The 26,510-nt window shown below is 33.3% G+C and overlaps 2 protein-coding genes across 7 annotated transcripts in view; one reads left to right on the forward strand and one right to left on the reverse strand.

Annotated features, from left to right (window-relative positions):
* Positions 1-175: 175 nt before the first annotated feature.
* On the reverse strand, positions 176-23,776 carry LOC106057304 (calpain-D-like). 5 transcript variants are annotated; one of them, XM_013214447.2, is made up of 14 exons: positions 23,683-23,776; positions 19,889-21,013; positions 16,336-16,574; positions 16,060-16,240; positions 14,146-14,290; positions 13,469-13,541; positions 12,966-13,091; positions 12,610-12,771; positions 11,577-11,738; positions 10,983-11,185; positions 8,017-8,162; positions 7,418-7,596; positions 5,785-5,955; positions 176-3,529 (listed from the first exon to the last, which is right to left on the reverse strand). In XM_013214447.2, exons 2-13 carry the CDS (start codon positions 20,915-20,917, stop codon positions 5,790-5,792), a joined length of 2,811 nt encoding a protein of 936 aa, XP_013069901.2. In that variant the 5' UTR covers positions 20,918-21,013; positions 23,683-23,776; the 3' UTR covers positions 176-3,529; positions 5,785-5,789. The 5 variants fall into 5 exon arrangements, with proteins under 5 accessions (XP_013069901.2, XP_055893145.1, XP_055893148.1 ...); XM_056037170.1 differs by having other exon boundaries at positions 176-5,955; XM_056037173.1 differs by having other exon boundaries at positions 176-5,955; positions 23,673-23,694.
* A 76-nt stretch (positions 23,777-23,852) lies between these two features.
* Positions 23,853-26,510, forward strand: part of LOC106057303 (GRB2-associated-binding protein 3-like) — a 30,406-nt gene continuing 27,748 nt past the window's right edge. For both annotated transcript variants that reach the window (XM_056037174.1, XM_056037175.1), the window contains exon 1: positions 23,853-23,993. In XM_056037174.1, coding sequence (XP_055893149.1) covers positions 23,886-23,993 — 108 coding nt within the window. In that variant the 5' untranslated portion in view covers positions 23,853-23,885. The remainder of the gene's footprint in view (positions 23,994-26,510) is intronic.

A 26,510-nucleotide genomic window follows, 5' to 3' on the forward strand; every position in this document is an offset into this window, starting at 1 on the left:
GTTGGTAAGGAGAATGACAGGATCACCATTCAAAAAATTCTCGGTGTCATTCTAAAAAGTAAAAAAAAAGTAAAGTTTCCCCTTACAGACCATTGCGATCATTATGAAACTTTAATTAAAACCATCAAAAGGCCTTTATAGCTACCCTGATAAGTGAATAAAGACATATTCGAAATATCAAATAAAATATTTTTAATATCCAAATCAAAACATTACAGTTAGAAAAAAAGGCAACCAGACATATAATACATACATAACAGATGGTGTAATTGAAAAAACAAATGCATGTACGTATAACAGAAATATATTGCATCTTTTCTTAAAAATATTAACAATATATTGTACATATTGGAATCCTGCCAAAAACCATTTGACAATAATGATATGTTAGAAATATAACATTATATTGAAGGTATAACTTAAAGAAGAAAACTGACGGAAGCTGCTTCTGTGATTCAATGAGTTTAACACGCACAAAATATAAATATTAAAATAGACAAACTTTTTTTTTAAGATCAAAGTACAAAACACAATTCATCACAATAAATTATTTCATTGGATAAAAAATAAATAAAAGAAGCTGCATGTATATATAAATCCATGAAAAATAGAAGAGAAAAAAAATGTAAAAAAATATGGACATCATGTTCTTTATGCCTGTCCCAGACTTGCCCAAATGTTTGACAGGTCGGGGAAAACACTTGTTCGCAATCATGCATACATTACACACAATCACACGGATTATTTATATCCAGGGATTTTAAAAGAGATTTGGGCCACTGAAGCCCTTGTTCACAAAGGGATATAATATTGTCATGGCAAAGGTTCTCAAACAGAACAGCACAAAATAAAATACATTTTTATTACAATAACTATCATAAAGAATTAATATTAACATTTCAATAACAAAAACTACATCTAGTTTAAAGCTCTTTTTTTATACTTTTTTTTTTCCTTTCTTTAAAGGGAGCCTGGACAGGGGGGTGTTTGAAAAAAAAGCGCATGAAATGTTTAGCATTTAATATAATATACCTCTATTTGTTATGTAGTACCTATAGACACTGATGTCAATGTGGCAATAATGTGTCAGTCATCTTTAGGTCTTAGCTTTGAGCAATTCAAAGATCTAGATACTACAACTGTGTGAATGAAGTAAAATCATGTACAAACAAATTGGCAAAGCTATTTCCAGCCTTGACTTTGGTTCATATGGAATGCCAAGAAGAAATAAATGCTAGAGAGAATGGATGTCAGAAATGTCAAAACACAGATGACCTGGTGCAAGGAGAAGTTACTGGAAAATAAGGGATTTTGTTTCTTCAATGATAATGCAGGTAACAAATTCTTTAATGTCATTATAATGAATCAACTCAACAAACTGTGAATGAAATGTTCATCACTACTATGCCTGTGCTGTTGGAGAAATGAGCTTGAAATGAGAAAGTTTTTGCCTGTATTTCCCTAAAAGTCAAGTTTAGCATGAGTCAGTATGACCACTGGTTGTATTGAATTACTTCAGTGATATCATGTCCATAAAAATTGGTGACGATATTCCCAGCATTCACATTGGTTTGAATAAATACCAAACAGCAATAAATGGAAGAGGGCATGGATGTCACAAGTTTCAGACAGATTTTCACATGATGACCTTGTGCAAGGAGATGGCAAATTAGGATAGTTTTTTGTTTGTTACTAGTAATATAGGTAAAAAATGAGTGAATTTCATGTTGAACAATCTATTCAATATACAGTGCATGAGATGTTAATCAACATTATGCAATTGCTGTTGAAAACATTCTACAACCCATGAGTACTGATTTATCTGCTAAATACTTAAGAAAGGGAAAAAAAATGTATGGTGCCATACATGAGGAAACAGGATGGAGGAGTCACACCAACCAAGAAATATACCAGCTATATCATGACCCCGCCATAGTAATGGAAATAAAAAGGAACAGATAACATTAAACAGGTCACCTTGGAAGAATGTCAGAGAATAGACGAGCAAAGATTGTTCACTGGAAAAAACAAAAAGCAGATGCCCCAAAGGCAGACCACAAGTATGGTGGCTTGATGATTCAGAGGCAGATCTACAACAGCCTAAGCCCAGGATAGATCAGAATGGGAGAGATGAGCTAGAAGGCCAGGGCCCTTTATGGGCTGTAATGTCACTGGGATGGATGGGTGGATGAGTATTGATTGGAGCCACGTTCTGCATGATTGATAACTGCAATGTTATGAGAGAATAAAAAGAAGGCACAGTGAATACAATTAAATTACTTATAAATGTGTTAGTCATAAGGAGAGGCATTTGACACAAGAAGAAATGCCTTAAGCAAATAGACAAATTTTTAAACACTAAAAGCTTAGCACTGTATATACATGGATGGTCAAGATTGCTGACAAAAGCAAAATCTCCCCCCCAAAAAACTAGCCAGTAAATTGTCAAGCAATTTTTTTTTTGAAGGTCGAGGAAGATTAGCACTGACCTACAAAAGAAATAAAAATGAGAAAAAAAAATGCACAGAAATGCTTCAGCTCATTGCTAGACCATTCTCATTCTAGTGACTAGATCTAGTGTGCAGCTGTCATATTATTTTACAGGATTAATAAAACTGGTACACGTTTTTAAACTGCCAATGTGAAGACTATTCTTTATGGAAAGTCAGGGAAAAAAAGCATCAAGAAATTATTATGAATTAGAGCTTCACAGAGAGGCAGTGACAAGCAGCAATGTGTAAATTTACTGCCCAAATTGTTGAAGGTAGTTTTAACATTATGGGTGACATAATAAAAGATGATAGGACCTGGCTTCAATATTATTATGAATCTTTAGCCATCATAAGATCACAGCTGCCCATGCAGAAACAGCTGTCATCAAAGTTATTAGTGAACAAATGAATAATATTTGTTATATGTTTTTATAACAAATATCAAAAACAGGTTTTTTTTTAAATCAATAATGTTATACTTTTTTACAACAAATATCAAAAACACAGGTTTTTTTTTAAAATCAGTAATCATCTTCAAAAGTCTCTAATGATAAAACCAGAAAACTGGATTGTCAGATGTCTAAACTGGTTGCCACTGACAAACTGCCAGAACAGATTCAAACCATTATTATTCCCTCTAATCAAGAAGCACTAAAAAGAAAGCATCATATATATATATATATTTACTTGATCTACAAGTTTAGTTTATATTTTTAATAGATAACAATAAAACAGAAAGCTCACATGCAACTAGAATTTCTGAATTTTAGGTATATATTACAGCAAATCATCAATGTAAGAATATATATCATATATATGTAGCGGAGAGAATTAAGCACGGGTCCAGAAAGATCAAGTTGACCTCTGCCCCAGAAAGGCCAACTGATTTAAAAGAAAATATCAATGTGGTCACTGTCCCTTTCTGCTGGCACCCTTTGCTGAAGCTTGGTTCCGCATCTACTCCTTGATGCCACATTGTGTAGTCCTTTTTGTACAAGTTTCATTGTGTTTGTGTATGTCTGCAGGTTTTTTTTAATCTGTAATAAAAGTTTGAAATTAGCCTACACATTGTGTTGGTCATTTATTCAATTTTGTGCCAAACCCATCACAGAAATCTGGTGTCAGAAGTGGGATTTGAAGAGTGGAGCCTTCAGATCTCCTCCATGACTGTAGGAACGTCAGTTGCCAGTCATGTCAGCAGTTGGACACAAGTACCATCCAAATTTCACTATATTTTTGTTGTTCTCTTCTATTCCCTTCCAGGGTAGTTTAATTTATTTTAGTATACCAGTACTCATAGATAATTAATATTAGAATTCCTCACATTTTCTCCAATTCTAGTTTTTTTAGTCTGTGTAGTTAGAACTAGTTATTTGAAGTAGGATTTTTGTGTCAGGGTTCTATAAAAACTTGCAGCTAAATAGAAAAAAATAGGATGAAACACAATGCATTGGATTGGGGGGAAGTCGATCCTTTATTCGGTGAGGAGAGTCAGAAAGGACAGGAGTGGCCAACACAGATTCTCCAGGCTCAATAGCAAGCACTGAAACTGGCCCCTTATCATAAGTGAACCTTCTAAGTGGGTTCGAAAGTTCAGTGGTAGTGTTACCACTGATGAACCAACCATTGAAGAGTTTGTACGAGATATCAAGGAATCCTGGGAACTCAGGCCTTACTCTTCAAAAGAGAAAGTGGTGACCATCTTAAACAACATCAGCGGCCCTGCCAGAAGGGAGTTAGGCTTACAGACATCGCAAACTAAAGGTAACCCAGAAGCATTGCTTGATGCACTTCTCATAGCATTTGCACAGACCATGTCAGTTCGCGAAGCTGAGATGGTCTTCCTTGGATCACGTCAGCAGAGGTCAGAGTTCATTCAAGACTTTTCTGACCGGCTATTTGAAGAGTACTCCATGGCCATAAAACAACAGAAACGGGAAAGAGTGGAGTGTTTCAGGGTGGCAAGGCTCAGGGACCAGTTTGCTCATGTGCTTAATGACTCAGCCCTACAGAGGGAACTACTAAAATTGATTAAACAAGAACCAACATTGGCCTTTACAACAGTGATAAACCAGGCCTTAAAGTGGGAGAGCCAAGGCAGTTTGCAACCTCCAAACCAGTGGTGCGAGCATGTGAACTCTCAAATATCCATTGTTTGTCTAGATTGATAATAACGTTAACGAAAAAAAAATATATTTCATAAAACTCACTAAAACAAATTAGTTTCTACTTCAAATGCTACATAGAATTCATAGTCAATTGAGAATTTTTACTTTCAAAGTCAAAGCCCTTAATGTTGGAAAACAAAACAAAGCCTAGGAAAGTTTTATTGATTGCAAATGCTTTATCAAGGTGTCTATATATAATAATTTTCTTATATTAGAAATTAAAAATTAAGATGAAATCAACATTACAAAATAGCTGGCATTAAAGCATTACTACAAAAATGTAAATGTTTTTTTCTTAAATGTCTAAAAATGTAATATATATATATATATGTATATTTTATGTTAAAAAAAAAATTATCATAATAAAATTTAAAAAAATGCAAGAAATTTTCACCAAATATTCCATTGAAAAAAAAAAAAAAATTCAGAATGCAAAATTACGAAGAAGCAACTATTTTTTTTATTATAAAAAATTAATAATCAATATTTTTGTATTAAGCATGTTAAATGTGTAGATGGAGATGGGACAATAGAAATGAAAAGTAATGCTAACTTTTACACCATCCTTTTGGAAGGGGCTGGTCCTTAAAGACATCAACGATGATGATTGTTGTCCTTGAGTTTAGGGCAAGAAATTGCAAAGAAAAGAAGCTCTTAAAAGATACAAAATTGAAGATGATCCCACCAAGCCTGTACATTTTGAAGCATGGTTTTATTAGGGCAAAGCTCTGTCAAGACATTGCTGCTAATCCTTGTTATGTACATGGGCCAATGTGAGCAGACAAGATCAACACATTTAACAGACCAGATATCAAAGTTAAAGCTGCTTCAATGCTAATTTGATAGAACATAAAAAAAAAAAAGCTTAGACACATTAAAAGCGAAAAATCGAGCTAGAGTATAATAAAGTAAGCATTGTTAGCAGAAATAGTTTTTTTTTTCAAAAGAGCTTTGAGGATATGACTGAATTAGAATGGCATCAGAAATTAAAGAAACAATTGCATTGCTGACAGCTGTAGTAAGGTCCCTGGACATAACGATCATGGAAAATATTGAGTATTGAGCCAACAAACTTTGTAAGTACACAACAATAAATAGTAAAAATGATTAAAAAACTTTTGAACCTTTGCTAAACGTAAGGTCTAGCTTTATGTAGACTAGCACTCTCTGGAGATAATTCAGGGTCATTCCGTCTTTGTGGAAGTTCATGTGAGCTTAAAGGACGGTGGATGAGTTTTCTTGAAAGATGGTAAGGCAGGGTTCTCTCTAAATGTGACAATATTAATATGACTTGTCTGGAAAGAAAGATGACAAATGTTTCAGTTTAAAATCTTTATTATTAGCTATTCAGAATCAGAACTAGAACAACTGGCAAAAAAAATATTTAAAAAACTAATAAATAAGCAGCATTAAATTAAAGACAAATTTAAATCTAAAATAGTACACTACTAGTTAGAGATAAAATACAAGACTTTTCTCAAAATAGGCCAATAACATATTTTAGGATCAAATCTCCATAATAAAATACTGAGGCAAAATATAAAGTACCCTAGTAAGTCTACTTAACAGATAAATATTCAATTTCAATTTAAAATAAAGTTAAAATAGTAAAATACATTTGATTAAAGTCAAGAAAGAAATATAATATAGCATATTGTAAAATAATTATTAAAAAAAATTGGAATATTTTTTTATCAAAAGATGAATTATATGATTGGATAAAAAATGCTTTTCACTATTCTGAGTATCTAGTCTTTATATCACTGGAAAAATGAAAGGATATATCAGCACATCCAGTATTGTAATCAAAATACTGTCAAGAAAAGATCATCTTTTTACAAAGCTCATATCAACTCACTCTGTCTGGTAAAAAGTGTGTACACGTTATTTCTCCCACATCCAATCTCGGATCAAGCTGAAAATTTTGCACACTTATTTCTTTTACCTGACAACACAAGAATCAATTTAAAAAACAACAAGAATTAGTTAATTAGCTATTAGAATATAAAACATTTAAATTATTTTGTTGGTATCACAAACAAGGGAAAGAAATTGTACTTGACAGATATGGTTGTATAAGTTAAATTTGTCCCCTTGTGGACTCTTGAGCACTGAATTTTTTATTTTTTTTTTGCATTTATAATTACACTTATATAGGAATTGTTTTTGTTTTTTTTATTATTTTGATATTTTTCTTGTTATTTATTCAACTGAACTGAACTGTATAAAATGACCATAAAAGTATAGGAGCTATTTATGTGAAAACTCATTAACTATATATGTATCAGTACAAATAAAATTGAGGGATTACTACAGATGCTCAATACATTGATATGTTCTAAAAATGTGAAACCTCATTCATCGTTTTCAATGTTCATTCTATATGCACTTCTAATGTACATTACTCAAAAGATTAGAATATTGTTGGCACAACTAGCGCTCCTCTTGTACAAATTTTCTTTCTGTGGCTTTAGAGACCTATTTTAGAGAGACATTCACACCTGAACACATAGCATGTGAACACAGTGTTTAGGTAATTGAGATTTCAGTCTTTTTCTATTATTTTAGTCTTTTTTTTATTTTTTAGTATAAAACATTAAATTAAATCTTCTTTCTAGGAAACTAAATTAAAAAAAAAATAGTACTGCAGATCATTACAAAAAATTTTTTTTTTAAAGATCCAGAAAATCTGACATAAAAACTTAACAGGCATTCATTAAATTAAACTTGTTGATGAAGACAAAAACTCAAACCAACCTGTGGAAAGGGGGGATGATGTCCATTGTAGTCAACGTCTCCCTAGTGGACACAATATTCATGCTGTTGGTGCAGTCTGTGGTCAGGTGGATGGACTTGGACTCCAGGCAGTTCTCCACTACAAAGATGCACCCTGCCCAGCCCTTCATAAGAGAGTAAGCTGTGACACCTGGCCGCAACTAGATGAAAAGATTAAAATATTAAGTTTTAACAAATTGCTAGAACAATACTACTGTATCCTCTCATCTGTCCCTTGACTTTTGGCACGGGGATGCTGTGACAGTTCGCGTAACCAAATCCCTTCATTTTTCCCAGTCAGCAGCTGTTCTTAGAAGGATATCAAGAGAGAGATTGTCCTTTTTTTACATTGTCCAGCCAGCTTTTTTTTTTGGACGACCCTTCTCGTTCCACCGTACCTAGAAGGATGACATTAGACAATAAGTCATGTCTTACAACGTGACTCAGCTTTTGTCTCTTCACAGTATTGACCAGTTCCTCCCTTTTGCCAGCCAGAGTTTTGAATTGTAGCAGTACAACTTTATACTAAGCTCAAAACAAACGAATATTCAACAAGATATCAAAAGAAAAGAGTAAGTTACCTCCTCTCTGCTTCCTTTTGTGACAGCCAACTGAATGAGTGCATCACAGAGTAGATAGGGTCTGTCACAAATATTCTCTGTCACCATCAGTTTTTTTGAGCTGTGCACTGTCAGCACATAGCTTGGGTGACTGACTTTTGACAGATCTAGAGAAAGCAAAATTATAGAGTGGATTTATATGATAAAACTAATAATATTAACATGAATAATATTATATATATAATATATTAATAATAATAATCATAATATTGAGTTACGAATTAGAGATCTTTAATTAAGACAATGTGATTAGTTTCTTGGTAAGTTAGCTGAATTTACTGTTACGTTTGTTAACTAACTAAGACAATGATTGGAGAATAAGCCAACAAAGTAAAGAACGCCTGGTGGATGAGCGGTAAAGTTCTTGGCCTCTGAACTGGGAGTCCTGGCTTCGAATCTCGGTGAAGTCTGGGATTTTGAATTTCAGTATCTTTAGGGCGCCCCCACCTAGCTCTAATGGGTACCTACATTAGTTGGGGAAAAGTAAAGGCAGTTTGCCGTTGTGGTAACTACATAACACCCTTCTTAACCACGGGCCACAGAAACAGATGACCTTTACATCATCTGCTCAATAGATCCCAAGGTCTGAGAGGAGAACCTTACTTTTTTTTTACAACTAAGTATAATATGATAGAATAGATAAAATATGCTATAAATACTGTCACACATGACTGCCACCTGGTCAAGAAAGCATAGTTTCAATGTAACACAAAACCCATAATTGTCATTTCATTGGTTGGATCTATTGTTGAATCATTTTTGCAGGTCTAATAAGTTTTATGATTCCACTAACTTCTGAACATTTCAATTAGTTAACTTAAATGATTTACTCAGCATTGTCAAACAAACACAAAAGGGGAGGAGATGGTATGGTTACAAGATCAAACAGCTTTTCATAAACAATCCTTTAATATATAATACCAGGTAAACAGGGTTTCTGCACCAAAGTCAATATGAAATTCAAGGAGTTTTCCAGGACTTTTCCAGGAGAAATTTTAAAATTCCAGGACATAAAATTCGCGCCAAAATATTACATAACAATAGTCAAAGTTGATTATTATTATTGATCACTAATCTTCGGACTCGAAGACAAGCCTTATTATATATTATATAAATATATATACAAATATATATATAATGTGTGTCTGTGTGTCCCACATTGTAAAACACACACAAAACTATTTTGAAATAATAAATATCTTGCCGACATCCCACCCAGAACAGTAATGTCATCAGCTTGGTATGTCCACAGAAAATGTAATGTAAGTTATCTTTTAATCAAGTAACAACTTGACTGTGTCCCAAAACCTCAAACAACCATCTTACTTTTCAAAGATTTATTAAAGAACATTACAAATGATTACTATTCCATTTTTTTTTTTAAATAAGAAACATTCTTCGAGTTGCCTTTTCTGTGGTGGAAATGTAGGCTACATTTTTTAGTTCCTATGTGTATGTAGGCCTAATGTTTTATTGTTTTATTAACTGTGCTTAAATCCTACTCATAAACAGAGGCTGTAACGTACAGGCCTATTTGTATGTTTAGTTGGCATTTGCTTACTAAAAAATGGCGTTTGGATTTTTTATATTTTGTTTGGGGGGGGGGGGGGTATTAGACCTATTAGCGTTGTTTTTTTCAAGCACAATTTCTTTTTCAACTATGTAGTTTCCCTGTCTATTACGACTGAAATAACTTTTACGGGCTTTCACAGCTGTGTGCGAAATATTTTCATTAAATCTACAGTAGATCTAGAGTCTAGATCTAAGTCACAAAAATTCACGGACTTTTCACGGCTGTGAGAGAATTATCTTCACCTATCTACTGTAAATCTAAACTCTAAGTCACTAAATTCGCGTAGTTTTCACGGCTGTGTGACAATTATCTTCACTGAATCTACGGTAAATCAAGACTTTAGATCTAAGGCACAAAATTTCGCTGAGTTTTCACAGATGTGTGACAATTATCTTCACTTAATCTACCGTAAATCTAGACTCTAGATCTAAGTCACTAAAATTCGCGGACTTTTTAAGGCTTATCTTCACTATATTCTAGTGATTTAGCGTAAATAAAGAATCTAGCGTAGGCCTATTTCTAGAATAATCTAGACATTAGATGTATCAAGATCATTAAATTGACTAAAATTCACGAAGTTTTCAAGTTAGGTTGTGAATTATCTTCACTAGATCTAAATGTAGATACTATTTCTAGCTAGAGTCTAGATGATTTAAGCAAAAACACTCTGTTACAACAAGATTTTAGTTGAGGGAGGGCCCTTCAGAAAAATAATCATTATAATGCCAGGTGAAATGCTGGCTTGAGCCAAGGACATCTTCAATCACGAGAACACGCTTCACAAGTGGGTGAAAGGCGGTGTAGACGCATCACTGGTCAGCTTATTGACACAGCCAGCCCGTAAAAAGTTATGCAACTTAGTTTGGATGAAAATCAATGTGCTCAGTGAAAAATCGATCCGATAACGAAACTGATCTATAAATAGATTAAATCTATCTATTGTCAAGGAGCAGTAAACATTTTCCGCAAACTCGGAAACGCTCATTTCGAATCTATTTCTGTTGCGATGGCCCAACCGCAGAAACGGTGCAGAATTTTTTTATGCCGTTTTTTTTTTTTTTTGATGGGCGAAATTCCAAGACATTCAAGGAGATATTTTAAAATTCCAGGAGATTTCCAGGACTTTTTGATTTTTTCTGAAATTCCAGGAGATTCAAGGACATCCTGGAATTTCAGGAGGCCGCAGACACCCTGGGTAAAAGAAACCAAGGCTTGCTATTGCTCTGACTAAATAGAAGATGAGTGGAAGACTTAAAGGAGTGGAATGATCTATTCTTTGAGCCCAAACTACAAGACTTGAAACCCTTCACACAAAGTGAGAGGAAAGAAAAAAAAAGTGAGTACTTCAACTGACCAGGCACTTTTCTCCACTGGTTAAATGCTAGTGGCACGAGTATGTACTCTCCAGGAGAAAACATGTGATGGCAACCAACAAATCCACGAAGTTGACGAGAGCTGTGAACAACCAGCTTTCCCACTGACACCAGCTGGGCATTCTGGGTTTCTTTTAACACTTCGATGCACAGATCCAACAGAAATTTGTTGCCATTTGTGCCTCTGAAGAAAATTAAATATAGAAGTATGTAAGCAATAAAATATATATACAAAAAAAAAATTTCCTGAACAGCACATTAATAATGTTAATTGGTTCTACCAGTTTGTAAACATAAATAAATAACACAAGTTGCCTTAAGTAATATATTTTAGAACAAAATAAAAAGTAAAGTACCAAAAATAAATAAATCTAACCTATCAACTTTTAGACAAATACATTTTAAAATATGTTGAAAGAGAACATGCAGAATCTAATTTTGTTTCATTCCAATATTTGTATAGGCATCATGGCATAATAAGGAATGAAGAAACTAGTTTAATTAAATGGCATTCTTTTTTTAGAAAAAAACACAACATAGTTTGTTTATAGCGATTTATAACATCAGGAACTCACCTGGAACTTTCTTGAAACAAGCCTAGCTCTACTTCTGTAGTATGAAATATACTTAACTTGATCAGTTTTAAAGGGCTGGTACCATTGATAGGGAACGCTCCTTGAATTCTGCGTTCTTCCCAGCCAGGGCGTATTTTACATACATCAATACTGTCAAAATACCTGGAAATAAAAATGTAATTGTTAAATTATTTTTTTTAATTTGTTACTGTCAAACAAATGGTTATTCATTGAAGTTATAGTAAAAGTATAGTAAGATTCCTCTTTCAGACCTTGTTATCTATAGGGCAGAAATTATAAAGGTCCCCTGTTTCTGTGACCTGTGGTTAACGAGAATGTCATGTGGCCAGCACAATGACCAACCACCTTTACTTTTCTCCAACTAATTTCAGGTACCCATTGAAGTCATGAGTGCTTTTAATTAAAAGTTCCAATAGAAACTGAGACCTACTAAAAATTTTGAAAATATAATGTTCTTTTTTTTTATAAGAAACTTTGAAATTTATGCTTTCAAAAAGCAAAGGAAATAATTTTCTTATATTTATTAAGCATAAAACAATAATTATTATATTAATTTTCTATTTCTCTTATTGTCTTATATGTAGATCTAATATAAGTTACCACAATTATGTACTGACAATGCACAGCTCAAGAAACTTATGCTCAATAGGAGAAAGCTATAGTCATTGTTAAGTACTATTATACCTTGCTCAAAAGTAGATGGCTGGAGGTGGTAGTAATTGAGCCATTACTTTGCAATATCATAATTATAAAATTAAGTCAAGAATAAATATTATGGTAATCCGTAAAAGGCAGTTGATAAGGCGGGATTTCAAAAAAATTTATGAAATTCTCCTGATTGTAATGTATGCAAACATTAAAAAAAAATAATTTTTTTAAGCATTGTAATATTCTGTAATTCTGAATTCCAAAGTTCTTTTTCCTTAATTTGGATTCTTTTCCACACAAATTTGAATGGGTTTGTATGCAAAACAAAAACTAAACAAATAACAAGAATGACACTCAAGATTACCTCATGAGGTCTGAAAACTCCATCCAGAAGACACCATGCTCTTCCCCAAACGACAGCAGCTTGTTCCTTGAAGCCTCTGAAACATCTTTCCATTTGGGAGAGTCATCACTCCATGCACCTTTCCAAGAGTAGCGTCCCCAGGGGTTACGCAGTCTAACTAGCCTGTAAAAATACATCTGTTTTTATGAACACCTTTAAAGGCATTGGAAACAAACATAAAACCATTTTGACAATTTTCATTTTGTAGTCAGTCCAATCAAATTAATAATTCACCAATATAAAAACAACAACATTAAAACAGTAGTAATCTAAAGCTGTAATAGAGAGAACACAACATAAAAAATAAGTTCACTAACTTGTTGCCTTCCAGATCCTGAATGTCCAGAATAGAGTAGGAATGTTTTGATCTCAGTCCAACCTGGGCAAAGTCTTCTTCCTTAGCATTCATATTGCCTCCACCACAAGATGCTCCCATTAAAAAACTTTGCCACAAACATAAAGAGAGATCATTTATAATCTTAAAGAATGACAATCACGTAGGTGTAACGATATTATATATGAGAAAGCACTGATAAAAATAACTAAACAAACATAATTTAAAAAATCCAGAATTTTATAAAAGGTGTTGTTTGCCCCATAGTATTTCTTTGAAATTATTTATGGGAATTAGAATTACAAATGAGCTGTTTTATAACTCAAAAATTTGAATAATGAGGCCAGCAAAATGATCAGCTTACTTTCCATGCCTGATATTTGTTATTTTTAAACCACAAGGCCAGACAGCTGCGCTCAAGGTCTGCTGATGTTCTTATCAGTTCCTCTCCCCAAGATACACAGCTATGGGTTACTTAGCACTTACTTCAAATCTCTACAGCTCAATAGTTTGGCCCAGATCAGATCAGCACAAATGTCTTCCCCTCTAGTGCCTTCAGCTGGTGACAAAATACTTTATTATTAATAGGATTAAAACATTTTAGAAGTATACTTTGATCAAGATCTCAATCATGCTGGAGAAATATTAATAAAACAAAAAAATTTCTCAATCATTAAATAAGAAAATAAAGAAGTCTCATATTATTTTTTATTTTTTTTTGTAAATTTATTTACATTTACAAAGCAATCAAAACACTAAAAACATTTTTACTACTTTTAAAAAAAAATATTTCTTTTGCTTGAATCCAAACACCTCCTTGTACTATTCAAGTTTCCTCTGTATGAAATGTTTACAACTATTCAAGTATCCACTTTAGTGACAGTACATGTTAGAAGTGAAATGAGAGCCTCTGATAGCATGCTGAGTTGGTCACTAATGATACTTAGGTGGTGAGCTAGATGGAAGTGATGGGTAGTGAGAACTTGATACACAAAACACATTTACCTTGTAACACATGTCACATTTACCTTGTCACACATCACATTTACCCTGTAACACATCACAGTTACCTTGTAACACATATCACATTTACCTTGTAATACAAATCATATTTACCTTTAAATACAAATCACAATTTACCTTTAAACACAAATCACATTTACCTTGTAAAGGTATACTTTCACATGGTGCACCAGTGAGTGTTGCCAGACCTTCAATACACTTGCCAGCTACAAGGGCTTCATAACTACCATACAACTTAGCCATTGCCTTCTCTATAAAAGGAACCCACAATTGTCTTCTCCTTGCCTGCAGTAGACATCAATAAGTTTAAAATAACAATAAAAATAAAAAGTGCAGGGTCTCTTATACATAAAAAAAAAAGCTTGTCTTAATCATATTTTGTTTTTTAAAATCTCTACTGCACGAGTGAAATATTGTATCACCTCAAAAGTTCACCAGTACCCAAGGCGAGAAGATTAAACGCAACTGTTCAATGTACTATAGTACATAGTAATAACACCCTTTTCTTTCTTGGCTTTAAGAGTAACATTGAATGAACAGAAATAAAAAAAATATAATAAATTATAGCTTTTATATAGCCTTAATTTTATGCTTATAGAATGCCCAGGGCGCTATGGTCCAATCTCATTTGTGGACCAGTGTGGGGAGGTGGTATCTGGGCGAAGGTTTTTCTGTGCTCCTTTTAGGTGCTCAGTAAACACAACTCTGCTTGAGTCGGGTGTCAATCCATGAGGCCCCTTCATAGGCAGTTTAAGTACTTAGTCCCCCAACCACACATCCCACACAAAAAGAAAAAGAGAGTTAAACATACAATGGTAAAAGTCACCAACAGTGATTCCCCCACCTCCCAAAGGTTATGGAGTGAAGACTGGGATTTTCAACTTTGGTATTTTTAGGATGCCTCGAGTCTACCCAATTTTTATGAGTATATATAATATATAAAGTAGAATGTGAGGCGTATGTATGTATGTCCGTTTGACCAATCTTGATAAAACTTGGCAGAAATGTTCCTTGGGTACCAACTTAGACCGTAGTGTATGTATTGCAGCCCTAGAACAAACTCAAAACAAAAAGTTGACCAGCTCTATGAAAGCATTATAACTTCATCGATCTAGGCCATGTTTACATGACAAAAGATCGAAAGGATCTAGATCTATTTTTAAGAACTGCTCTTTCCGCAGATAATTTTTTACTCTGACACATGAAAATACAAAATATAGTCCATTGATTTCATTATTTAATAAAATTAACCTTCAAATTTGTGTTTCAAAAGCATTTTTTACATAAATTCGTTCCTTATATCTGCGAATGTAGAATTTCTGATGCGCATTCTTTCATTAGACAATACCGTAATCTTTCTATTCCTGTGTCTAAAACTCTTATTCAACTTTAAGATGATAGAACTTCTCTTCGCAAAGATAGTTTTATACTTAAACACATGAACATACTAATTATAGTCCATTCATTTCATATTTTAATCAAATTAACATTCAAATTTGTTTTTCTAAAGCATTTTTCATGCATTTTTGTTCGCTAAAGCTGCGAAGCCGTGTTAAGATATATATATTTTAATAGTTTCATTCATTCGCGTAAATCTAATTAAAAAGGTCACGCATGCGCACGTGCAAAATTAACTCTATCCAAGCCAATATTTAACTCTAGATTACTCTAGATCTAGATCTATGTCTAACTCAAGATCTACTTTATTCTTTAACACGTGAACGTACAAAATTAAGTCTATTCATTTAAAATTTTAATAAAATATATGTAGGCCTACAAGCAAATGATTTTATTTGGAAAAAATGGATTTAAGTCAATTAGCTATTTTGACAGCACAATTCATACTATTTTTACATTTATGCATTCGCTTTACTTATAACATATTATTTCGTTTAATTGTTTACAAACCACTCTCAGTGACTCATCGACAGTTATACGCAAACAAAAAACCTGTGGGCAATAATGTCTAATATATATATATATATATATATATATATATTCCAGAAAAATATATTGGAAGAAAAGATCTTAGAGGTGAATTAGACCCAACTGACCTGAGCAAAAATAAGATTCTTGGAATTGCAGGGAAGATAATCATCAATAAGTATAGTCTTCCACAGGCCATCCTTACACAGCCTGACTTGGTACACACCTTCCTTACACATCTCTTTACTGATGACAATGTGCTCTACCAAGTGGCAACGTTCAGCTAGAACAGCCAATGCACTGAAAAACCTGTAAGTATATTTTGTTTCATTTCAATTTGAGTTATGTACCAATCCAGTGCAGTTTATATAGAAGCCATTAAAAAAAAATATATTTATACATACCAACAGTTACCCAGAATTCCTTGAGATATATCCTCTGGCATTGGAGTTCTGTAAACTACCCAAGGTATTCTCAACCCATCAGGAACTACAATATTTTGGGGACGCACCCACTGAATATTGCTGACTGACAGCTTCGTGTTTGGAGATTGGGTCTCTTGAACAAAATATTGTCTCTTCAGATCAAGAAAGAGTGATTTAGGTGCTGGTGGAAATGAATCATCAACAAACGTGTCACCAGTCTAGAAAAGATAAACACGAAATTGACATTAAAGAAAATACTTGCAACTTTTTTTTCGCTCCATAAAATCATTAAAGATTATGTATTACGATACATTAAGTTTAATAAGTGTATCATTTTTGTTTTTATATGAGAATTCATAATATAAGATAATTGTATTGGTTGACTACAATTGTCCACTTCAATGTTATTATTTTAACAATATAGTTCATGTAATTATAAACAACTTTCTCATACAAAACACACACAACCAGTGCTATTGGGATCAGTTTCTATGACTTCTCAGTGATGATAAATGAACTTGTAACACCCTAACTGAAAGTGGAATATAAAGGAGTTTTTAAATCTTTCTGTTTTAGACTTAATAGAGCCAACCATTTGTCCAGATCATATGTACATTAGGGGTGCACCAGATAGTACTTTTTGATATCCGGCCGGGCCGGCCGGATATGACCGGATAGTAAAATTTGATATTCGGCCGGGGCCGGTGCCGGATACCTAAGTGTCTTGTTAATAGCTTGTGTTGCTGAACATTTTACGAAACTGTTAAATAACATACCTATATTGGTTGGTTTTATTTTTTTTTCCTTTTATATACCTTATTGTTTTAAACTCTGTTACTGATTGATTTATTCAAGCTTAACAGTATTTCTAAAAATATGTATAGCATGAGTGTGTCTGTGTGTATGTACGATGCCACCAACTTTAAAGGATGTGTGTAGGAGGGTCAATGTAAAATATGTTAGTATATATTTAACTATTTACTAATGTAAATCTCTCATAAGTAAAGTGCAATCTGCCTTGTATAGTGGTTAGATGTATGTGTTCATGAATTTCAGACCAACAACCTGGTCAGATATACCTAGTGAGCCTACACATGTAGTCCTAGTGTAGTGTGTATAGTTGTTTGTGTTAACCATCAAGCATTGTTTTTTCCTTGAGCATACGCACGCAATAGAGTTGGGTGTCAGTCAAAAAAGATAACACATTGGCATGGTCAGTCAAGCATATAGATAAATTATACCCGTCCACTAGTTAGAGGTCAAGGGTTGTTGTTGTTTTTTTTTACGCTCCAGCATATTGTTTTTTTGTTTGCTAGATCTAACTGTGGTACTATTATTCAATTTATTTTATGCGAGTTTAAAATTTACTGTAAGATTTTCCGTTATTTATTAAGTCAAAAGAATTAAAAAATGAAATTAGCTTTCTTTCTAATGATTTTAATACAAGGCCAAAAATTACACACACGCAAACATGCACATCTTTGTTTTATTTTATTGTGCAAAGAACATACGTAAGAAACATTAAATGCAAAGAACGTATGTTAGAAACATCTTCCTTAATTATTACTTATTAATTATTTTATTGGTGGTTTCAGTAACTGTTACAAAAGGGAACGATAGTAAGCCTATGGATGTCAGGTGTGTAAAAGTCGTCCTTGCCTGATACACAGTGGCTAAGTATGCATCTTAAGTAAACAAAAATAGTAATAACAAGGAGTTAATTGACTGTCACAAATTATTAAGAATATGTTATCAAATCAAGACACTTAACTGAAGGAGTAATATTCAAGTTAACACGTTAGAAAAATTATTTAACAGTAATATTTATTGACAGTGTAATATCCTTTGTTAGCACGTTGTGTTTTTTCATTCTGGCTTAAAAATGGTCAATGTCTATCAATAAATTGGGTGTCAAGGACCAAAGAAATAAAATAAAGAGTAGGGGGTGTTTAGCTCTCCATTTAAAGATAGCCCTGGTCGTGTCTTCTACAAAATAATTAGTTACTGGCTTACTGGGCTATATAATCTCGCGGTTTGTGTTCTGTGTAGCTAAAGGTCACTCGTTTAGGTGCGTGTGATTTTTGTCCAGCTTACTAATTTAGATTTATGTTCAAGTAATTCGGCACACTTGAAAAGGTGTGGCCTCTAGCCCAACCACGTGATTAAGATTTTTCTCCAAATAAGCAAACTCTTTGTCCGGATACCCGTGTAGATGTTTGGCTTGAAGTCCAGTCCCCCCCCCCCCCCCCCCCCACCAATTAAGATTAACTACTAAGTAAACAAACATAGTTCCCTCGTGTGACCTCTAGAGAGTACTTACGTCCATCGTATCTGACTTGGGGTCACCTGTCAATCAATGAACTCAATGTGATGGACTAAACAAATAAAAGAGGGAGGGAGTTGTTCATCTGGATATACCTAGTCCTAGTTACATTAGAGGTGTGGCTATGGTAGTCCAGCCCCCGTAATAAAGAATAACTATTGAATAAACAAACTCAGTTCCCTCGAAAGGTGTGACCTCTAGAGAGTGTCAATACGCTGACATTAAACCTACGTCCATCGTATTTAACTTGTGGTCACCTGCCTATAAAAAAAAACCAATGTGATGGACTAAACAAATAAAAGGGGTAGGAGTTGTTTATCTCTATCTCTGGAGATATACCCGCACAGCTAGACAGACGTCTCGTCAGCATGACGTAGTCAAGGAATGTAGCATTTTAACATGTTAACTAACCTACTCAAAGGTCAAGACAAATTGAAAAAAGTGTCAGCCATTGCTGCTCTGTATGTAAAGAGCATTTATGATGTAAAGTTTCATTTCTATTTATGTTTAGTTATTAACACGCCTTGTCTTTATAATAAACGATGTTTGGTGCATATTCATAATGGCTCTATTTTTAAGCACATTATTTTGTTTTAATATAAACATTAATACATTCTACAACAGACATTAATGGAACGAGATCCACTTTATGCATATTAAATAGATGTATTTTTTACTATCCGGTTTACTATCCGGTAGTGATATCCGACCGGAGCCGAATAGCACCGGATAGTAAAAAATGACGGATATTCGGCAGAAGCCAGAGCGACTATCCGGTGCACCCCTAATATACATATATATGATATAATCTAATAGGCACGATGGCTGAGTGGTAAAAAGCGTTCTGAACCGGGGGTCCCGGGTTTGAATCTGGGTACTTGACAGTTTGGGAAAAGTAAAGGTGGCTGGAAGTTGTGCTGGCCACGACACCCTCATTAACCGTGGGGCACAGAAACAGATTTCCTATACATTATCTGCCCTAAAGATGGCAAGGTCTGAAAAGGAAACTTTACTTTACATATAACTGTGTTTTAACGAGTGCAAATAGTCTTTTAAGGATTTTTTATACTATGTTTTGAAAAGATGTTCATGAAATAGTTCTTCGTGAGATGGCAGCTGTGTTTGAATCTAAGAAAAAAATAGTTAATAAGATTTATATGAGTCACAATGCTAAAAGAATTGTTACTGACATTCACAATGTTTACTTACAGATTTGCAATGTTGGATTATTCTCTGACGGAGTTCACTAGCTTCTTTTTCCTCAACAATTCTAATGTCTTCCACTAGAGAGCTTTCTTGTCTAAGCAGCTCAAATGGGGCACGATCAGCAGGAGAACTAGCTTGCTTCAGATGATTATTAGAAGGTGAGCTTGGGGGGACATTAGCAACCTGCGATTTGTTCCCAAGGTGCCTCGGCATACAGCAAACTGTACAGTTGTTATGAACTGGGTTGTTAATAACAGTACAATAGTCACATGTCCAAGCGGTGAGGTCAGATAATGACCTGGGATTAAGGCACATACTACAAACAGATTTTTCAGCAGTGTTCGTAAAAGTGCACTTTGAACAGTTCCATGTCGACTGAGAAGGTGGGTGTTGGATGGGAGACTGGTCGTTAGGACGGTGAGTGTAGGAGACATTGCCATTTATGATGGCAATGGGGCTGGGCGGTGATATGCTGCTACGCTGAGAGTTTGGGGGGGATGTCTTTGGCTTTTTGCAAATTTGGCATGATTTCTCCCAGTCAGGATTGCAATTGAAGGTACAGTGTTTACACTTCCACTCTTCATCTACATTTATTATATGTGCTGAATCGTCACTCGATGTTGAGCCTTTTGGCTTTGTATTTAAGCTTTTAGATGGCAGCTCAATTTTATCAGATTCAGAAGTTGCATTTTTGTTGTCATCTGACAGGGTTAAATCAATTATTTGCTTATCTGTTGTCCCAATGACAGAACTGTTTTCCACACATGTATCCACATCTGACAAGGTTGGTAGACGTGAGTGACGAGGCGCCCTACAAACTGAGCATGAAGAAACTGTTGGTTGGTTAATCAAAGTACACCTTTTACAGCTCCATTCAGCTGCTGAGGTTGCAATAATAGCCTGACCTGCTATCCTTCCGTATATTTCATCAGTTGATAGAGTATTAGTTTTTTCTTCCCCTGTGGCAATGGCTGTGGGCCTACTCATTTTAATTTTATGTTCATAGACTCTAGTACTTGCTTGAATAAACATTAGACCACCTACATCTATATATTATATCATAACATTTTAAAATGCTGTATTTGCCATTATTGGTAATTAAAATAAAGTCCAACAGTCAAGCCTAATCTGAAAAGAAAAAAGCAGATTTGTTGTAACATGTTAAGATATAATATAGTGATATATTATATAGGTCTATTCTATATAGACAACTCTACTATGGATATCCATCTAGTTAGTACTTTTGTAGTTAGTAAGTGTGTGTGATTGTGAGTTAAGTATTTTTTATACTCATGTAGTTCTAGAAACTATTGTGAGTAAAGTATTTTTTCGACATGTAGATCTAGAAACTAAGACAAAACTAGATCTAGTCAATCTAGAATCTAGTAAGTAGATAGTTAAGTTTACTTGTTAGAACTAGATTCTATATATTATATCTGACTCTAGAATCTAGATTAGAGTGTGGTGAGTATCAATCATAATATTGGTAAATCAATTTCAATTCAATTCAATGTTAAATTGATTTTAGTAACATTAAGTCATCAAGTTAAGATCTAGCTAGATCTCAGAATAGCCAACATTATGATCATTAGGTCCAGAGTTATGATAATTACTGTATCTATACATTTTTTACTGTATAGTATATATTAATTTATATAATATTAACTATATTATTGTCTATATATATAATTATATATATATATTATATCTAGAGATCTAGTACTATATTAGTTAACAAATAATATATTTATATTATATAATAATTAAATTCTTAGTTCTTAGTCTATAGTGACTATGGATCTAAGTAACTAGATCTATATATTATATATTAAATATATTATTATAATATATAATTATTTATAATAAATATAATAAGGCTATAATTATAGGCCTACTATAATTTAATAAGTTAAATATAAGGTAACATGTCAAGACTGTCAAGTGTCAAGTCTTAAACTTAAGTCTAAGACGTCTAATTAACTTAAGACTTAATAAAGTTAAAAAGGTCTATTATTAAAAGTATTATAAAAAATGAAAAATAGAGAATTAGAGATCTAGTGATCTATAATATTAATATTATTATTAGAATCAAATCTAGAATATCAATATTGAATATATATATTGACAGAGTTAGAGTGACTTAGACCTTAGTGTCGTTGTAGTACTTAATCTAGTAGTAATAGTAGTAGACTTAGTGAGTTATTCACTACTAGTCGACCAGCGGCGTAGCATATGCCGATATTTTGCAGGGGTGGCCTTAGGCCACTGCAACCTATGCGACCGCAGTGACCCCACATTTTCAAAGGATTCACTCTAATTCAAGGTGTATATTATTAAATTTGATTTAAACCATGGGATTTTATAACTTAAAACAGATTTCCCGCTCCCTCCTGTCGATTTACCAAGAGCTCCTGGAAATCTCCCGAAATCGCAAAATATGCGAAAAGTCCTTAAAATATACGGAAATATATTTATACACAAAAATTGTCATTTTGGGGTGTCATTCATATGGAAAACGCCAATCTTATGCGCTGCATTATGCATCAGCCGTAATTATGTAATCTGGCGAAAGAAGCTTCTCGCGCCTCAAACTAATGAAGACTTACTTGAGGTCAATAATTCTCAAAGATAGATTGAAACATTTGGTAATTCTTGCTATTGAGCGTGATCTACGTAGGAAACAGAATTATTATGATATACTGTATGACTTTGCTACACGCAAGGCTCGTAAAGTAATTCTATACGCAGTAAAGAATGAATAAAATGCATAGATGAATTGATTTTCTAATTCAAAATCTTAAATTTCACTTATTATCAGCTTCCCTATCCAAACTTGGCCCCACGAAATCCGTTTCACATAAGGCCACACAATGGTTAAGTCCGTCCCTGCTATTAACATATATATGTATATATATATATTATATATACATAGTAGATTACTTAGATTAGTTCCTAGTCCAAGGGGGATGGGTGCGGGCAGGGTTTGATAAATTTAAACGACAGTCATCCATAGTGTGAATACTATTCTTGTTTTCTCGTGGACTATCCGCAGAAACAAGAGAGTGATCTTTCCTTTACTTCTTGTTTAAACTCTTGAGGGAAGAAGAGAATTATATATATAGATTAATTCAGTGAGTTAGAATCTAATTCTAGTCTTAAGCCCCAGCGTTAGTGACTGTCAATACTCAGACAACTCAGTCTCAGTTAAATTTTAAATTATCAGTCAGTTAGTCTTATGAATTTATGAATATCATCAATTATGATCAATATGAATGATTGAATATATATATGATTGACTATGACTACATCTATGACCCTAGCCCTAGCCTACACTACTGTAACTCAAGTAACTGTAACACTGCTACACTAGTGACTAGTTCACTTCTACAGTCTACAGTAACACTAACAGTGAGTAGCCTTCTCAACTCTCATACTCATCATTTCATACTCATACTAATAAGTAACTAATATTTACTATACTTTTATAGTCTATTATTAATTATAGTATATAAATATATATTAGTATATACTATTTAGTCTATTACTTATACTAGTACTAGTACTCTCTTTTAGCTCTAGTCTATGACACAGACTATGACTATGACTATCATGAATAATCATGACTATGTGAATTTGTTAATACTCAATAATAGCTCTAGATCATCATGGTCACTAGATCTAACTAGATTTAGATCTAGTTTAGTCTAAATTTACTATCTAGTTATAGATTTAATCTAGTAATAGCGATCTACTATCAGGCTAGAACTTTGTAATAAAAATTTCTGACTAGAATAGACCTTTAGTCTTAGTTCCGGGAAAAGTACATCAACTTTTTAACAAGTTGCGGTGTTAAAAGACGGAAGCAGAGTTTCACAGCACTTCCTGTTTTGGATTGGCGTCGAAGTAAACAAAAGACAAAAGTTTACGAGGATGTCGTAACTTTTTTTCTAAAATGTCTTAACTTATTTTTCTTTTAAGCTCAACCCATAAACTCAAATGAATGAAGAGGCGAAAGCCCACCAAGATGACAAACGTCGTACACTCTGGTTGGATGACTAAGTCTCCACCTGAAAAACGACTGACGTCTACTTTTAGGATATTTCGTGCGGTAGGCTTTTAACTGTAAATAGTGTAAATTACTAATTTAATTAGTAGTAGAGTAGATCATCTACTAGAATACTAGATCTAGTAGTCTAATTAAATTAGTTAGATCTAGTCAGTTAGTCATTTTTATAGAGTTAAGAGTGACTTAGAGTTAGACTAGCTTAATTTTTAAAAATTATTTATAGATCTACTAATTTTAATTTATAGTCTATGAATACTATGATTCGCTCAGTCTATGTAAAGTATGTAATGTTTGAATTTAATGATTATGTTATACACTAAGTTTTGACTAAGTTATTTAATTATAGTACTAAAAATAATATACTTTATATACTTTTCGACTTATCTAGATTCTAGATAATATAGACTTGAATTGTGCTTTTAGTAGATACTAACACTGTATCACTGTTACAGGTTACACTGTCAGTGTCACTCACTGTGACTAACTACTAGATAACTAGTCGTCTAGATCTAGAGTAGAATACAGAGTCATGATCTGGTAGTGTAGAGATGTAATCAATTTAATCATCTTATTCTAAATGATCTATCTACTATTATCTAGTCATCTACTAGAATCTATATTAAATATATGATTTACATAATTTCTCATTAGATCTAGTATTTATATACTACAATGTATATAGATTCTAGCTAGATCTAAGTAAATGAGACTGATTTTATAACTATATCTTATTAAATCTTATCTTATATAATACAGAGGTCACTTTAAAAAAAAGTATCAAGTATTAGTATAATTATATCTAGATTTAAATCTAGTATTAGTATGCAAATATGGTGGTCTCTTGACTTTTGCACAGGATACAGATTTCAATAAAAATACTCGTCAGTTTTTTTTTTTAACACCACAGGTTTCCCGTGGCCACCTTTGTATATGTACAGTATTAGGGTAAAAGCTGAGTACATCATTACCAAACTTTCTTTCATGCTCTTAGGATATTAATTTGTTCAACATGCTCTAGGTCATAGTACCATTGATTTTTTCTCACTTACCTAACACCTTTCATCAAGCTAGTATGTTTTTTTATCTTGGTGTTTGTGTGTGTTATTTATGAATAGTTTTACTTCAAAGAAACAGCATGCAAAGGTTATTTAATTGTTACTTAGGGGATGTGGGATGTTTGGTGATACTGTTCATGTCCAAAATAGTGTATGTATATGAAATTAAATAAATGCTGCATCTACACTTTGTAGAAATTAGACTTTCACAGCTCTCTTGGAATGTATTCCATATATATACACATTAATGTACACATTATGCCTTCTATCGACTATTTGTCTAGGTGATAGAGATCAATTTTTGTAGCAGCAACTCATATAGTTGTAGTTTACAGAGATTATTGGCAGCTCTTATTATAGATGTAGTTAAGGCTAATAACTAAATTAGAAATATTCTTCATTACTATTTAGGCAGCTAATGTATTGGCTATTAATGCAATTTTGGTTGAGTTGGATATATATTTACAGATTTGAATGGTAGTTTAATCTGAAAGGCTTAGGCAAAGCCAACCACCGGTGATGAATTATTAAATCCAATTTAGATTCTAAAATATATTACATTTTGTAGTCAGTCTACCTTGTCTGAAATATCATTTAACACTTTGTGAGAGCAGAAAAACATAATTTACATGCTTTCGATAATTGCTACTTAGATTTTTATAACATATCACCAAAAACAAAAATCATATAACATTATGTAAAACAAAAGTAATATTCAAATGGCTGTACTTTTTGATTTCTTGGGTTTAGTTTGCTTGAATAATAGTTTTTAAAATCTGTGGTTTGTTTGAGCTCCATGTAGAGCAAACTACATTTTATTTGTAAAAGTGGCTGCCACCACCAGAATGATGACCCAGTCCCTATTATAAGAAAACATTGCTTTATTTTAAAATTAATTTTGTTTCACCATAACAAGAGGGCGTGATAAAGCACTTGGCTTCCAAACCGAGGGGATTCAGGTTTCAAATCCCTTTGAAGACTGGGATTTTGAATTTTTATTTTTAGGGCAACTCATGATTCCACCCATTTCTAATGGGCACATGACATTAGTTGGGAAAAAGTAAAGGTGGTTGGTTGTTGACACACTTGTTAACTGTGGGCCACAGAAACAGATGTTTTTTTTTACACCCTCTGTCCTATAGATCACAGAATCTGAAAGGAGGACTTGACCTAAGTTGACTTTTAAAATCCTGTCTAGTTAAAATTTTTTTCATTTGGATTGTCTTGTCAATTAAATTGCTTGGAGTTATCAAGAGTTGAAACATTGAAACAAAAAAAAAAAAGGAGGTCTTGACCTAACTTGACTTGACCTGACTTGACTTTTAACATTTACATCTCTGTCTAGCAGAAATCTACTTTTCATTTTGATTGTCATGTCAATTGAATTGCTTGGAATTAGCAAGGGTTGAAACATTGAAGTTTTGTTTTCAGTCATTTTAATTTAAAATTCCTTGTCAAAAAGACAAATGTCTTCTCTTGCATGGTAATCGTTCTGCCAAAGAGT

Source organism: Biomphalaria glabrata, chromosome 8, assembly GCF_947242115.1.
Source record: "Biomphalaria glabrata chromosome 8, xgBioGlab47.1, whole genome shotgun sequence".
NCBI classification, from domain to species: domain Eukaryota; kingdom Metazoa; phylum Mollusca; class Gastropoda; family Planorbidae; genus Biomphalaria; species Biomphalaria glabrata.

Coding starts and splice junctions, on each gene's coding strand:
- LOC106057304 (XM_013214447.2), bottom strand. CDS start 20,917: ATGTTTATTCAAGCAAGTACTAGAGTCTATGAACATAAAATTAAAATG. Junction 13,092..13,468: donor TTGAGCTGTAGAGATTTGAA/GTAAGTGCTAAG, acceptor TTTGTGGCAAAG/TTTTTTAATGGGAGCATCTT. Junction 11,739..12,609: donor GAGTTTTCAGACCTCATGAG/GTAATCTTGAGT, acceptor TTTTATTTCCAG/GTATTTTGACAGTATTGATG.